Below are 14556 nucleotides of genomic sequence, written 5' to 3'. Positions count from 1 at the left end.
TTTAGTTCTTTGAATAATGCCACCATCAGATACTGAGAATTAATGTTTTTCTCCCTCTCATAGATATGGAGTCTGGAGAACGGTTACCATCCTCAACAGCCTCCTCTACTACACCTTCATCTTCAGTACCTTCTGTGGCTTCATCAGTTTCAAAAGGCGGCCTTTCCACGGGAGCTGCTTCCCTGAGCTCTACAATCAACCCATGTGGTGAATACCCTTTATTGACTCAGTTTTAGAATACCTTCCATTTATTAATTTGCATTCATAGTGTTTTACTGAACTCTGAGTAAAATGTTTTCATCATCTCTCTTGACCTGTTGAACAATAACTAGGTTTCTGCTTTTCCTGGATTTTGCCAGCATACTGAGGTGTCATGCTGGATCTTTCATGCTTTACATGCTTATGAGAAGCTCTCTTCATCTTGTCTTAATTTGACCATTTCAATTAATAAATGAGTACATGCAAAATATTTTTAAACAATAAACCCATGAAGAAGTGAAAGAAATACAAAGGAGTCCTTGGTGGTAAGATTAGGTACCAATGCCATGGACCTTTTGTTCTAAATTTGCTTCTGCTATTTGAAATATCTTTCACCAAACTCCCAACTACACCAGTTCATGATGTGTACTAAAGGAGATCATCTACTCGATGGAAAATAGTCTAAAAATTAACAGCATGACAAGTTTCTCTTAAACATGAACAAAGTTCAGACTGCTAAAAAGACAATAATAAAAATTCGATTTCAGAAGTGAAAATATCATAAATTTTGATTAATTTTATAGAAGGTGTTTTTAATTACTGACCAAAATCATTCTTTGCCCAAACGCAGATTTGGTAGAATACCTCCTTTTTTTTTAAAAGAAAAAAAGGAAAATGCTAAAGGGTTAACTCATTCCTTTATCACTAGGAAGGTTTTAAAGTTAAATATTTTTTTATCATATAGATTATTTCATATGTTTATAAGCCAAAGAACTAAATGATATCTTTTTCAAAATTAGATTTATAATTTTGGATAAATATGGAATGTTTGCTAACAAAATACCTTAGTAAATTGTCAAATATATACTTATTCAATTATTTTGATTTCTTTTAATCAATGGAATGATAAGAAGGATGTCATTTTGTCATTGATTTATCAGAACAATTTTCTAGAATTTTCTTAGGGATTACAAAATAAGTAAGATAAAATAGCCTTTTATTTAAAAATAATAAATGAGGGGCGCCTGGGTGGCTCAGTTGGTTGAGCGACCGACTTCGGCTTGGGTCATGATCTCGCAGTTTGTGAGTTCGAGCCCCACATCGGGCTCTGTGCTAACGGCTCGGAGCCTGGAGCCTACTTCGGATTGTGTGTTTCCCCCTCTCTCTACCCCTCCCCTGCTCACGCTCTGTGTGTCTCTATCTCTCAATAATAAATAAACGTTAAATTTTTTTTTAAATAAAAAAAAAATAAAAATAATAAATGAAATCCCTATCCTGCATCCTGTACATTCTTGGTTGAGTCAGTTCACAACTTCATGCACACTTCCCTTATATATAAAATGATGAATGCCTTTGACAATATGCTGTGTTCAAAAATAGTGATGCTATGATTGGCATTTTATCTTAGTTTGTCTAAATGATTGTACACAGTTGTACTTTTGTAATTATTCTTTCCTGCGCTTTATAATTCTTTTTATTTCCTTTGTTGTCGGCTCATTTCAGTGTATCTTCCAATCTGCTTGTCTTACTTTGTATTAGTCTTTATATAGTGTTTCTAGAGATTTTTTTTTTTTTTTTTTTTTTAATGTTGAAGGTTTCAATTCTTGAGTACAGGGCTATGAGTTTTCTGGACACTTTGCTGTTACCAATTTCTTAGTTTTCTGAATTAGTGACACTATAAACTGCTTATAACTTTGGACACTTACAACATGTTGGGCACTATTTTTTGTTAGTGGTGGTTGAGAGTTGCAAAAGGGGTGGGGTATGCTGAGTTGCAAAGTAACATCAGAAATTCCCTTATCTAGGAAAGAATTCACTTTTTACATTTATTTGCCAACTTGAAAGTGTCATAGACTTTTTATGTTGAGTTGCTTATGTTGAATGAAGGCATATTTTATTTCTATATTTATTCAGAAACATATTCGTTATTAACACATTATACTTTCCGTATATGCAGCATGAATTTTTTTCATTTTCTACGTCAGAAATTTTGTTGTCTAGAAAAAAAAATCATTTTTATCATTTATTTACCAACTTGAAAGTTGTAGAATTTTTATGGTGAGTTGCTTATATTGAATGAAAGCATATTTTACTTCTATGTTTATTCAGACATATATTAGTTATTAACATATCATACTTTCAGTATGTGCAACATGAGTTTTTTCAGTTTCTAAGAAAATGCTTTTTTGTTTTTAGCTTTCACAGTGTTGTGGTTTATGTTTAAAGTAAAGCCTTATATTAACTTACAACCGATGGGTTGCATAAGAGAATGCTCAGTTGTCCTGCATAGCTCTATTTATCATATTTTCCTATCTTCCCTTATTTGATTCATTGTTTTTGGCCCATTCATTCTGATAACTCTCTTCATTTATAACAAGATCATAGAATGTTAATGAATCTAGACTCTTTGTCTTAAACAACTTGAATCTCAATTTATTTGATGTATAGCGACAACAAAACCATTTTCATCTTTAAAATGTCAAAGCCTCACCAGTTCTTTAATGGATCCTTTGAGGACATTCTGTTGATTTAAACAGTTATTTTAATTGGCCTTTCTCCATCATCTTCATTAATGGTATGTCTGTAGGAATTCCTCTGAGTTACAAAGGATGTAATTCAAACCTGCTTTCAAACTTTGAATGATCAACTAATTTTTTTGAGTGAATACCTTGTTGGGGGTTGGGACTAAACCCACCTCCAAGTTAGCCTGTCCCTATTGTGCATGCTGGCAGAAGACATGAGACTCCTGGGTTAGACATTTTATTTCTTTCGCAGCAAATAGCATGAGTATCATGTTGGCCTTGGCTCCCCATGCCTCCCAAGTCCTAAAGAGGCAACACAATGGCCCAGTTGAATCTTATAAATCTTATAAGTGTGTTTGTGTTGCAGCTGAGGAATACCAAACTTGAGGAATCCAATGCTTTCATATTAAATGAAAGCAAACCTGCTCTGTCTTGAAGAAGATGCTGCTTCATCCTTCAGGGTTGCTCCCTGCAAATGCAATCCTGAGAAATGGTCTGCTTACAGAGCAGTCAAGGCTTTGCATTCTTGGCATACCCAGCAATAATATGCAGAAACCTGGGAGGATTGCCTCTCACAACACACCTTCAATTTTATTACAGTAACTATGATAGAAAACAACATCGCAATAATTATTGATTAATCTAAGGGTATCTGCATATGGGTTTTTGTTGGTCATATCAGAAGAGTAATATTTCTTTTTCCTTTAAGTTATAATTTTTAAAAAAGAACTTACCTATTTCTAAAAAATAATTTGAAACAGCTTTCAATAAATGTATTGGCACAATAAGCAAACACAAAATACCTAAAATATCAAAGAATAGGCTCTAAAAGGTAAAAAGGTGTTAGCCAAACAAAGCCACTGATATTGGACCAAAAAACTTACCAAACTAGTCGCTAAGAATAAAAGGAATACATAATGTGTTACATGACTCATACACCACTGTTAGTAAGTATATCAGTTCTTCAGAAGAAAAATAAACCTTTTTTTCTAGCCCTGAGTGGTATGTGGAATATGTCACCAGAACTTTTGTATAAAAAAACCAAATAGTACCTACATACCAATTTCACAGATACTCAGATTATTCCACATATTGACTCTGAGTAAAAGCTAAGAGAATAGTTCCACAATTAAACTTTATCAAATTTGTTTGAGATTTGTGGTCATTGACCTAACACAAAGGTAAAACTTTGAGAAATTTCAGTAATAGTTGCTGAATTTCAACCCATTTTTAAGGGTAGAAGCTTTAAACAAAAGCTTATAAAAATGCTGAATACACAAAACAAATAAATGGTTTAAAAATTCTCTGGCTTAAGCCAGAGTATTACTTTTCCTTTAGAAATTAAAGACTGGTTTATATATGTGTCTTACTTGCAGGCCACCTCCCTCTACAGAAGTGTACCAAATCATAATATATCGAGGAAATTGCAAGTCGACCAATAAATACCTGAACTTAGGGTATATGTCAGTTATGACAGTGCTTAACTGTGAGTAGGAAAACATGGCAATTAAACATGCAAGCCCATAGAAAGGCAGTCCTGGAGTGGGTAATGCCATCACAGACTTGGGCTTCTAATTTTATATTCTGTCTTTTAGAGTATGGGGCTTTCATGCTCACATGTATATCCCATGGCTGTAAGAGAGCTGATTTCTGTACAGCATAATTTTCTAGGAAGGAAGAAGATGGGGTGAGGGTGCAGCAAAAGTTGCATACTAGCTTGCTTTGGCCCCTGTTAAAGAGCTTTCCCAGAAACCCCATCCAGAGATTTCCACTTGTATCTCTTTCCTCTGAATCATAACCTCAGCTTCCGGAAGGTCAGGAAAACAAGTTTTTAGCTGAGGATACTGCTTTGCTGAAGAAAATAGAGGTTACTAGTAAGGGATAGGCAATATCTACCATGGTGAAATGGAAGCAAGAGGGACAGGAAGTCAAGCTGGGGAATAGGCTACTGTCAGATCATTTAGAACTTCATGTGCGATGCTTAGGAATTTAGGCAGAGTCATGATTAAAAGCAAAGATTTTGCAATCGAAATAACTTGAAATTGAATCTTGGCTTGTTCACTTATTAACTGTGTGAATTTGGGTAATTAACTTATCTTTTTATTTTTTTTAAGGAGAGAGAACATATGTGAGGGAGGAGAGAGGCAGAGAGAGGGAGAATGAGAATATCAAGCAGGCTCCATGCTCAGCAGGGAGCCTGATGTGGGGCTTGATCCCATGATCCTGGAATCATAACCCAAGTTGAAAGTAAGAGTTAGACATTCATCTGACTGAGCCACCCAGGGGCCCCATTTTACTCCTTTCAAGCTTTAGTTGCCTCATCTATAGAATAGATATAACATCACCCATTTTGCAGCCTTATAGGGATAAATGAGATAATGCCTGACATACAGTGGGTGCCTAGTAAATTATAACCATTATTTTTATTCATACTTCATCCAAGTAGAAGGGTTTTATCATCACATGGCTTTGAAAATGAAAGCTTTAGCAACATTTGAACATCAGTTTGCAGTGGGAATGAGACTAGAGGCAAAGAAGACCTTTAGGAGTTAGTTATATTTATCTGGGTGAGAAATTATATGGGCTCAAATTAAGGAGTTAGAGAAGAAGGGACATATGGGACATAATGACTATTCAAATTTGGCAAGGCAATGTTTAGAGAGAGAGAAGCCCGGACATGACTCGAGTAACTGGGTCAGGAGTGAGGTAATGAGAAATGTGGAGGAGGAATAAGTTTTAAAAGAGAAAAGGCTCAGTTATCTTTTTGTTTGCATGTTGCACTTAATAGAATATACATCCATATTCCTGTTGGTGGACATTTGAGTTGTTTCCAACTTTTGCTAATTACAATGCTAGGACCAATAAACAAGGATCCCAGTGTATAGAAGCATACATTTCTGAAAATGTCTTCCAACTTTACCAGTAGTACTAATTTCTTTTTCCACCAACTGTGTATTAGAATCCTGAGGCTTGTCATCCATGCTAACACTTCCCATTGTCAGCCTTTTTGATTTTTGTCAGTGATGAATATGAAATGTCTCACTGAGGTACCTTTTTATGTTTTTAGCCTTTTGGATCTTCTTTCTTGAAGTGATTATTTAGGACTTTGGTACATTTTTCCATCAGATTGTGTATCTTTTTCCTATAGATTTAGGAGTATTTTATATTTTGGATGCTGGTCCTTTTGTTAGTTATATTTGTGGGACCTATCTTTACCCAGTCTGTGGTGTGTCTTTTTTTATTCCAAATTGTCTTTTGATTAATAGAACTTCCAATTTTAATGTAGTCAGATTTCTCAATATTTTTATTTATGGTTATCCTAGTTTAAGAACTCCTCTTTAACCTTCAAGGTTATACATACATTTTTAAGGATTTCATTTTCCTTTCCTTCAGTATTACTTTGAAGAGTCCTTGGTAATCAGATAGCAGACCAGTTGTGATAGACTGAATTGGCTTTTTGGTTTTGAAATGGTCACCGGTTGGGGTTGTTGGTTGATATTTCAGCCAGTTCAGCTCATGATAACACTAAAGCTGTTTTCAGCAGAAAGAGACTTAATATAGGGAATTGGGTACTTATGAAATTATTGAGGAGCTGGTTCCCTCGTCGTCATGCATGCTTTCAGGGCGTTACTACTGAATTGGCCTGCTTAAGGGTCAATCAGGACACCACTGTTCCAGCTAATGTCTCCATGGATCATACCACCTCAGCTGCAATCCAGTGTTTGGGAACCACTGACATAACTGCCTCCAAGGTTGTTCTGTGTTGCCTCCTAGGTGTACACCCACCTCAGGCATGCACATTATGTGCTGCTAATGTGCCAGATTAACTCAGGTTTTAATTCTTTTCAAACATATCTGATTGGCAGAATCTAAACTGTATCCATCCTGGCTGCAAGAGACACTGGTAAATGTAGTTTTAAGCTGCCCAGCTTCTGTATCACAGGAAGGTACACTGAAAGGAGGTTAGAACTAATGTTAAATGAGCCAATTGTCTATGCACATCAGCTCATCTGGTGATAGGCCCTCTGCCATATCTCTCAACCTGTGAAGTGTAATAAACTCCTGATGTATATATAGATGAACTTAATACCAATTTCAGCAGTTTTTTTCTTCAGAACATCTAATAGCTCATGTGTACTTATTACAAATTTCTTTTGATATATTATTCCATACAACAATGTAAATTAAACAAAATAGAAAAAATGCTTCACTCAAAAGATATGGCTCTTAGCCAAAGCATAAGAGACTCTTAAAAACTGAGAACAAACTGAGGGTTGATGGGGGGTGGGAGGGAGGGCAGGGTGGGAGGGAGGGCAGGGTGGGTGATGGGTATTGAGGAGGGCACCTTTTGGGATGAGCACTGGGTGTTGTATGGAAACCAATTTGACAGTAAATTTCATATATTAAAAAAAAAAAAAGCCATTTATTGAGATCAGCAATAAAAAAAAAAAAAAAAAAAGATATGGCTCTTAAGCATCACAGACAATAGCAAATACCTATTGCTTTTTAAAAAGATGTTTAAAAGACTTTTAAGGACTTCATTCCTTCTATACAATATCATTAATTTTTCTGTATTTACTGGATCATGTCCCTCAATATAAAAGTATGCTGTTAGTATCTCCCATCCTAAAAAAAAAAAAAAAAAAAACACATACCAAAAACCTTCCTTTCATCTCAACTATTCTTCTGGTCATTGCCCTATTTTCTGCCTTGCTTCACAGGCAAATTCCTCAAAAGTCAAAGTTGCATATGCTTTCTCCTTTTTCTCATCTCTTATGTACACATCAACCCATACCTGTTACTTTTCTATTCTCATCTCAGCCTCTTGGCAGAGTTTACATAGTTGACCTCTTCCTCCTTCTTGAAAACCTGTTTTTTGGGAAAAGTTTGTATCGAATTGGTATTATTTCTTCCTTAAATTTTTGGTAGAATCCACCAGTGGAAGTCATCTGGGCTTGGAAAATTTGTTGTTGTTTTAATTGTTGTTGGAAGATATTAAGCCATGAGTTCAACTTTTTACATATTGATAGAGAATATATTCAGCTTATCGTTTTTCGTTAGTGAGCCTTGGTTGTTGATGTCTTTCAAGGAATTTGTCCATTTCATCTAAATCATTGACTTTATGAGCACAAAGTTGTTCCAAATAGTAACTTATCCTTTGAATGTCCTCTTTCATTATCGATATTAATAATTTGTGCCTTTTTTTTCTTTGTGACTAGAGGTTTATCAATTTTATTAATCTTTTTGACAAACTAGCTTTTGGTTTCATTGGTTTTTCTCACTTTTGTGTTTTATTTATTTCTGTCCTTTATTATTTCCTGATTTTTTTTCTTTTGTGTGTGTAATTTCTTTCTTTCTTTCTTTCTTTCTTTCTTTCTTTCTTTCTTTCTTTTTGGTAACTTCTTAAAAGGAAAGCTTCGGTCATTTATTCAAGACCTTTTTCTTTTTCTTATGTATGCATTTAATGTTATAAACTTCTTGGTTAACTACTTGTAACTGTATCCCACATATTTTGATGTTTTCAGTATCATTCTAGTGAAAATATTTTGTTGCCTTTTGTATTTTTCTTCCACCAATGGGTTATTTGGAAGTCAGTAATTTGACATCTCAAGTTTTTTTAATTTTATTTTTTATTTTTTAAAATTTACACCCAAATTAGTTAGCATATAGTGCAATAATGATTTCAGGAGTAGATTCCTTAGCGCCCCTTACCCATTTAGCCCATTCCCCCCTCCCACAACCCCTCCTGTAACCCTGTTTGTTCTCCATATTTATGAGTCTCTTCTGTTTTGTCCCCCTCCCTGTTTTTATATTATTTTTGTTTCCCTTCCCTTATGTTCATCTATTTTGTCTCTTAAAGTCCTCATATGAGTGAAGTCATATGATTTTTGTCTTTCTCTGACTAATTTCACTTAGCATAATCCCCTCCAGTTCCATCCACGTAGTTGCAAATGGCAAGATTTCATTCTTTTTGATTGCCGAGTCATACTCCATTGTATATATATATATACCACATCTTTATCCATTCATGCATCGATGGATATTTGGGCTCTTTCCATGCTTTGGCTATTGTTGATAGTGCTGCTGTAAACATGGGGGTGCATGTGTCCCTTTGAAACAGCACACCTGTATCCCGTGGATAAATGCCTAGTAGTGCGATTGCTGGGTTGTAGGGTAGTTCTACTTTTAGTTTTTTAAGGAACCTCCATACTGTTTTCCAGAGTGGCTGCACCAGCTTGCATTCCCACCAACAATGCAAAAGAGATCCTCTTTTCTCCGCATCCTCGCCAACATCTGTTGTTCCCTGAGTTGTTAATGTTAGCCATTCTGACAGGTGTGAGGTGGTATCTCATTGTGGTTTTGATTTGTATTTCCCTGATGATGAGTGATGCTGAGCATTTTTTCATGTGTCGGTTGGCCATCTGGATGTCTTCTTTGGAGAAGTGTCTATTCGTTTCTTTTGCCCATTTCTTCACTGGTTTATTTGTTTTGTGGGTGTTGAGTTTGAGAAGTTCTTTATAGATTTTGGATACTAACCCTTTATCTGACAGGTTGTTTGCAAATATCTTCTCCCATTTTGTCAGTTGCCTTTTAGTTTTGCTGATTGTTTCCTACGCTGTGCAGAAGCTTTTTATTTTGATGAGGTCCCAGTAGTTCATTTTTGCTTTTGTTTCCCTTGCCTCTGGAGACGTGTTGAGTAAGAAGTTGCTACAGCCAAGATCAAAGAGGGTTTTGCCTTCTTTCTCCTCGAGGATTTTGATGGCTTCCTGTCTTACATTAAAGTCTTTCATCCATTTTGAGTTTATTTTTGTGTATGGTATAAGAAAGTGGTCCAGGTTCATTCTTCTGCATGTCGCTGTCCAGTTTTCCCAGCACCACTTGCTGAAGAGACTGTCTTTATTCCATTGGATATTCTTTCCTGCTTTGTCAAAGTATAGTTGGCTATATGTTTGTGGGTCCGTTTCTGCAGTCTCTATTCTGTTCCATTTATCTGAGTGTCTGTGCTTGTGCCAGTACCATACTGTCTTGATGATTACAACTTTGTAGTATAGCTTGAAGTCTGGGATTGTGATGTCTCCTGCTTTAGTTTTCTTTTTCAAGATTGCTTTGTCTATTCGGGGTCTTTTCTGGTTCCATACAAATTTAGGATTATTTGTTCTAGCTCTGTGAAGAATGCTGGTGTTGTTTTGATAGGGATTGCATTCAATATGTAGATTGCTTTGAGTAGTATTGACATTTTAACAATATTTGTTCTTCCCATCCAGGAGCATGGAATCTTTTTCCATTTTTTTGTGTCTTCTTCAATTTCTTTCATAAGCCTTCTATAGTTTTCAGTGTGTAGATTTTTCACCTCTTTGGTTAGATTTATTCCTAGGTATTTTATGGTTTTTTGTGCAACTGTAAATGGGATCGATTCCTTGATTTCTCTTTCTGTCACTTCATATTTGGTGTATAGGAATGCAACTGATTTCTGTGCGTTGATTTTATATCCTGCAACTTTGCTGAATTCATGAATCAATTCTAGCAGTTTTTTGGTGGAATCTTTTGGGTTTTCCAACATCTCAATTCTTTATCGATGTCCATTTTAATGTCATTGTGGTCAAAAACATACTGATGATCATCTATCCTCTGTTTTTTGACTTTCCACTGTTTTGTTTTGTTTTTGTTTTTTTTTGTAGACTAACCCCCTGCTGGTTTCTTCTGTGCCTGTGAAAACTGTTGGGTCAACCAAGTACTTAGGCAGAGATGAGTCTCTTTCTCTCTGTGGTTTCCTTGCTTCTAAGATTACCCTCTACTTTCCAGCTACTGTGCTAGCTTTGGACTCTGTACTCTGACACTTCAGGCTTTCTGCTGTCTAAGCTTATCATGGTGAGGGATTGTACTCAATAAAGAAATACATCAAACTCAGCTGATCTGCTATGTGTAGCTCTGTCTTTCAGGAGTAGATTTCTCTGCATTCTCTGCTAGCTATTTCACAGTGCCCTGGAATCCTTCCCTATTCATGTACAGTGTACTTGTAGCTAGGCATTTGGATAATTTAAGCTCTGAATTTGGGCCTCATTCTTTCTGTGGTTTGCTCATTGCCAGAATTTCCCCTTTAAATTTCCTGATGTTTTCTCAGCCCTGGATTCTGACCTCTGGCACCTTTAGTTGATAAGCCTGATGTGTTTTCTTCCGCTCTTTTCTGTAGTTATACCTGTGAGGTTTAGGCAGCATATCGGACCAGAAAGCCACAAAGTCATGCTTCTTACCCCCTTCTCATTACGATTTTTCTAGATTAAACTCTCCCTTGGCTTTTCTTAGCTTTTGGTTGCTTTTCAGTACCTTTAATTTTGTTGTTGTTGTTTTAAATCCGATTTTTATAATTATTTTCTATGGATGGTTCATGTGACCTCTTCACTACTACTACAGTATTGCCTGAAGTTGCCCCCCCAAAACAAATCACTTTAAAAAAATTCGCCTAAGACTCCAGGGGTGGTGTGTTACCCAGTCTAGCCAATCCAAATATATTTCTCAGGCAGTAGTGATTGGCTAAGGAATAAGGGCCACATGATGTAAGTCAGAGTAATCAAAGACAAAGGGATTCCATTCTGGGATTGTTATTCGTGAGAAAGGATACCCTTTTGTCCCACAAACCTAGGAGGAAGGGCCCATTTGAGGAAGTAGAACCAAACGAAGAAAGAGAAATTAGGTGATGGTAAACTTTCAATCTTCCTTATTTAAAGTGAATATTTTCCAAAGCTTTTACATTGTGTGAGTTAATACATACACTTTTTTACTTTAGCCATTTTTGAGCTGGGTGTTTGGTACCTTTTGACCTAACACCTAACACCCTATACCCTCCATGATCAAATCTCTGACTACATCAAATTGATCCGGTACTGTTCTCACTCTGGTCTCATTATGTTTCAGCCTCCTAAGCCTTTCACTTCTTCAGATATAAAACATTCTTTCCCAAATCAGGATCTCAAACATGCTTCCCCTGTGTCTGGAAGATCTTCATGTGGCTGATTCTTTCTTATGGTTTGTCTCAGGTTAAATGTCCTAAGACACTAATTGGAGAATTCTCCTCTGTTCATAGTGTCTATGTAATTGTTCCACTATTATATATTTTTGCCCCTAATAATTTCCTCCATCATACTCTTCACAATCTAATTATACAGTTGGTGTTATTTTACTTACTTGTCCTTTTTCTGTGTTTAAAGGACAGGAACTATATCTGCTTTTTTTTAATCCACATTTATCCATTCAGGGATTGGCACAAAATATATGCTCAAGAAACAATTTTTGAAGAAAGGAAGGAGATGAACTTGCAGGACTTGGACATGAAAATTAGATGATGAATCAACTTTAATTAATACATTTTCTAGATGATGCTATATTTTGTTCGGTAATACCAAATGGCTATGCAGATTTTAGCTGGGGATGGGCATTATAAGCCACATGGTAAAGAATCTTAAAGTATCAGCTGACCTTGCTGAAAACAGAAGGAATAAATAAAACCCTGCAAGTTCAAAGTTGTTATTTTATTCGAACTTCTTATTTAGAAGATACCCAGGGCTTAAGTTTACATCACTAGTGAATCATCAAGGGAATGAGATAGACCTATTTTTGTGGGTTTAGGGATACAGCCAAAGTTTTATCCCAGTTTCTTTGAATATTTACATTATAGTATAAACTACCATTATTTTCCTTTTTAGATGATTTGTATATGTTGTAGATATCTACAAATTTCATAAATAAAGGCCCTCAAACTTTCAAGTATCTAAACTTCCTCCAACTTAGTGTGTTTATTTAATGATGGATTTGATCACAAAGCACCCAATATTTTTGAAATATTATTTTACCTAACTTTTATGAGTAGAACTTTGTAGTTTTAACTTAGAATTTTAACAGTAAATTACTAAAGTAAGGTAATATCTTAAAATCAATTAAGTACTCATAAAAATAAGCCCAGTGCTATAGATTAAATTTTGTCTCTTCCCAGAAAACATACTCGAGTCCTAACTCCCAGTATCTCAGAATGTGACCTATTTGGAGATAGAGTCCTTACAGAAGATCAAGTTAAAATGAGGTTATTAGAGTGGGTTTTAAACCAGTATGACTGGTATCCTTATGAATGAGGGAAATTTGGACACATGCACAGAGAAGCCCATGTAAAGACCTACAAAGAACACCTAGGTTACCAAAAGCTAAGAGAGAACCAAGGAACAGATCCTTCCTTAGAGCCACTTTGATTTCTGACTGCCAACCTCTGAAACTGTGTGATGATAAATTGTAATCAGAGGCACTCAGTTTGTGGTACTTTGTTATGGCAACCCCAGCAAATTAATACACTTAGTACGTTTTTCAAAGCTGATTTAATAATTTTTGCTCATTGTAAGTATTTTTTATTTATTAAAACATAGGTAAAATAAGATTTTGGAATTCGATTATTTTTAGTTTTCTATTTCATTACTAAAATAAGTACAGTTGGATTTGAAGATAAAAGTATATATAAAATATTGTATATTTTTAGCATTTTAATCCATGAACTCTAAATCCTTTCGTCGTATCTAACAAAAATGCTTATTACGAAAGAGGAACTGCTCCTATCTTTTAACAACAGTCATTTGCTAAACTGAATCAAAAGCTGTTTACCATGTTCAGTGTTAGAGAGTGGCAGCTTTTGTTCCCAAGGTTACCTAGGCTGTTAATGACTTGTTTTCTAATTTTATAACACCACAACTATTTGAAAGGAAAAATAGTAATTTTACATAAAATCCAGGCAGATCACAACTTAAATCGAGTGATGGAATTAGTCTCTCTGGTACACATAGCAACATCTTGGGCCCCAGATATGTTGCACCAAGAAGGGCACATTGGTTACCCTACCCAATGATGCATAATCTCTTCAAATTGAGAGAAAGCATTAAAGAAACCACATTGAGAGATGTTCTACAAAATACTGAACCAGTACTCTTGAATGTATCAAGGTCCTGAAAGACAAGTCTGAGGAACTGTCACAAATCAGGGAAAATTAAGGAGGTACAGCAACTAAACCTTAAAAGATCTGAATAAATTTTTAATTTTAATTAATTAATCAAGGTTAATTTCCTGGTTTTGAAAATTATTTTTTGTCACGTAAGATGTTAACATAGGGGAGGTTGAGACTGCTGTTTTTGCAACTCTTGTGAGTCCTAAAATAATCTCAAAATAAATACTTAAAAATAAAGACTTTATTTCCATGCCATGCATCATTTTAAATGTTAAAATATAAGGGTTAACTGGCTAAAAACGTTTTGAGACTGCAGGAATGAAATGAAGTTTATTTGGGGAAATGTTTTATCACCATTAACTATAGAATTCTGTTCTCTAATCAGAGATCAAGTTTATGTAGTTTACACACTTTGAGTTCTAGAATATTTGAAGATTAATATATTTAAGGATTTTAACATGTGAGCCAATCATTTGGGCATTTCTTGAATTTACAGTGATTTTGATGATGTTCAAGTTGTTTTTACACTTAGTCATTACTAGTGTTAATATACGCACATAACCTTTATTTCAATGTGCTGCCAGTTTTGATGATTATGCAGAAGTAAGCCTACCTGTATAGCAAAGGCTGATTTTGCAATGCTGTAAAATTATGCTTATAATTTTAAGTAAGTGGAGACAAGAGTTTGAAGACATGTTGCAACAAGTTTGGGAAGCAATGAAAGATTAAAGACATTTTTATTTCTAGTGCACAAAAGGCAACATGTGGAGTTCTCTCACAGTAAGCAGTCTCCTTGATTTTTAAAAAGATTAAATGCTTTAGCATACTTTTTGTAATTATTTTTAAACTATTTTTTTA

The 14556-nt window shown here is 35.2% G+C and overlaps 1 protein-coding gene across 20 annotated transcripts in view; it reads left to right on the top strand.

Moving 5' to 3' along the window:
• BAZ2B (bromodomain adjacent to zinc finger domain 2B) overlaps window positions 1–14556 on the top strand; it is a 434498-nt gene that overhangs the window by 293903 nt on the left and 126039 nt on the right. For all 20 annotated transcript variants that reach the window (XM_042948879.1, XM_042948881.1, XM_042948880.1 and 17 more), the window contains one exon: window positions 64–207. In XM_042948879.1, coding sequence (XP_042804813.1) covers window positions 66–207 — 142 coding nt within the window. In that variant the 5' untranslated portion in view covers window positions 64–65. Of the gene's footprint in view, window positions 1–63; window positions 208–14556 lie in introns of those variants that run through there.

This window comes from Panthera leo, chromosome C1, assembly GCF_018350215.1.
Source record: "Panthera leo isolate Ple1 chromosome C1, P.leo_Ple1_pat1.1, whole genome shotgun sequence".
Taxonomy (NCBI): domain Eukaryota; kingdom Metazoa; phylum Chordata; class Mammalia; order Carnivora; family Felidae; genus Panthera; species Panthera leo.
This window is presented reverse-complemented; position numbering and strand designations above follow the sequence as displayed.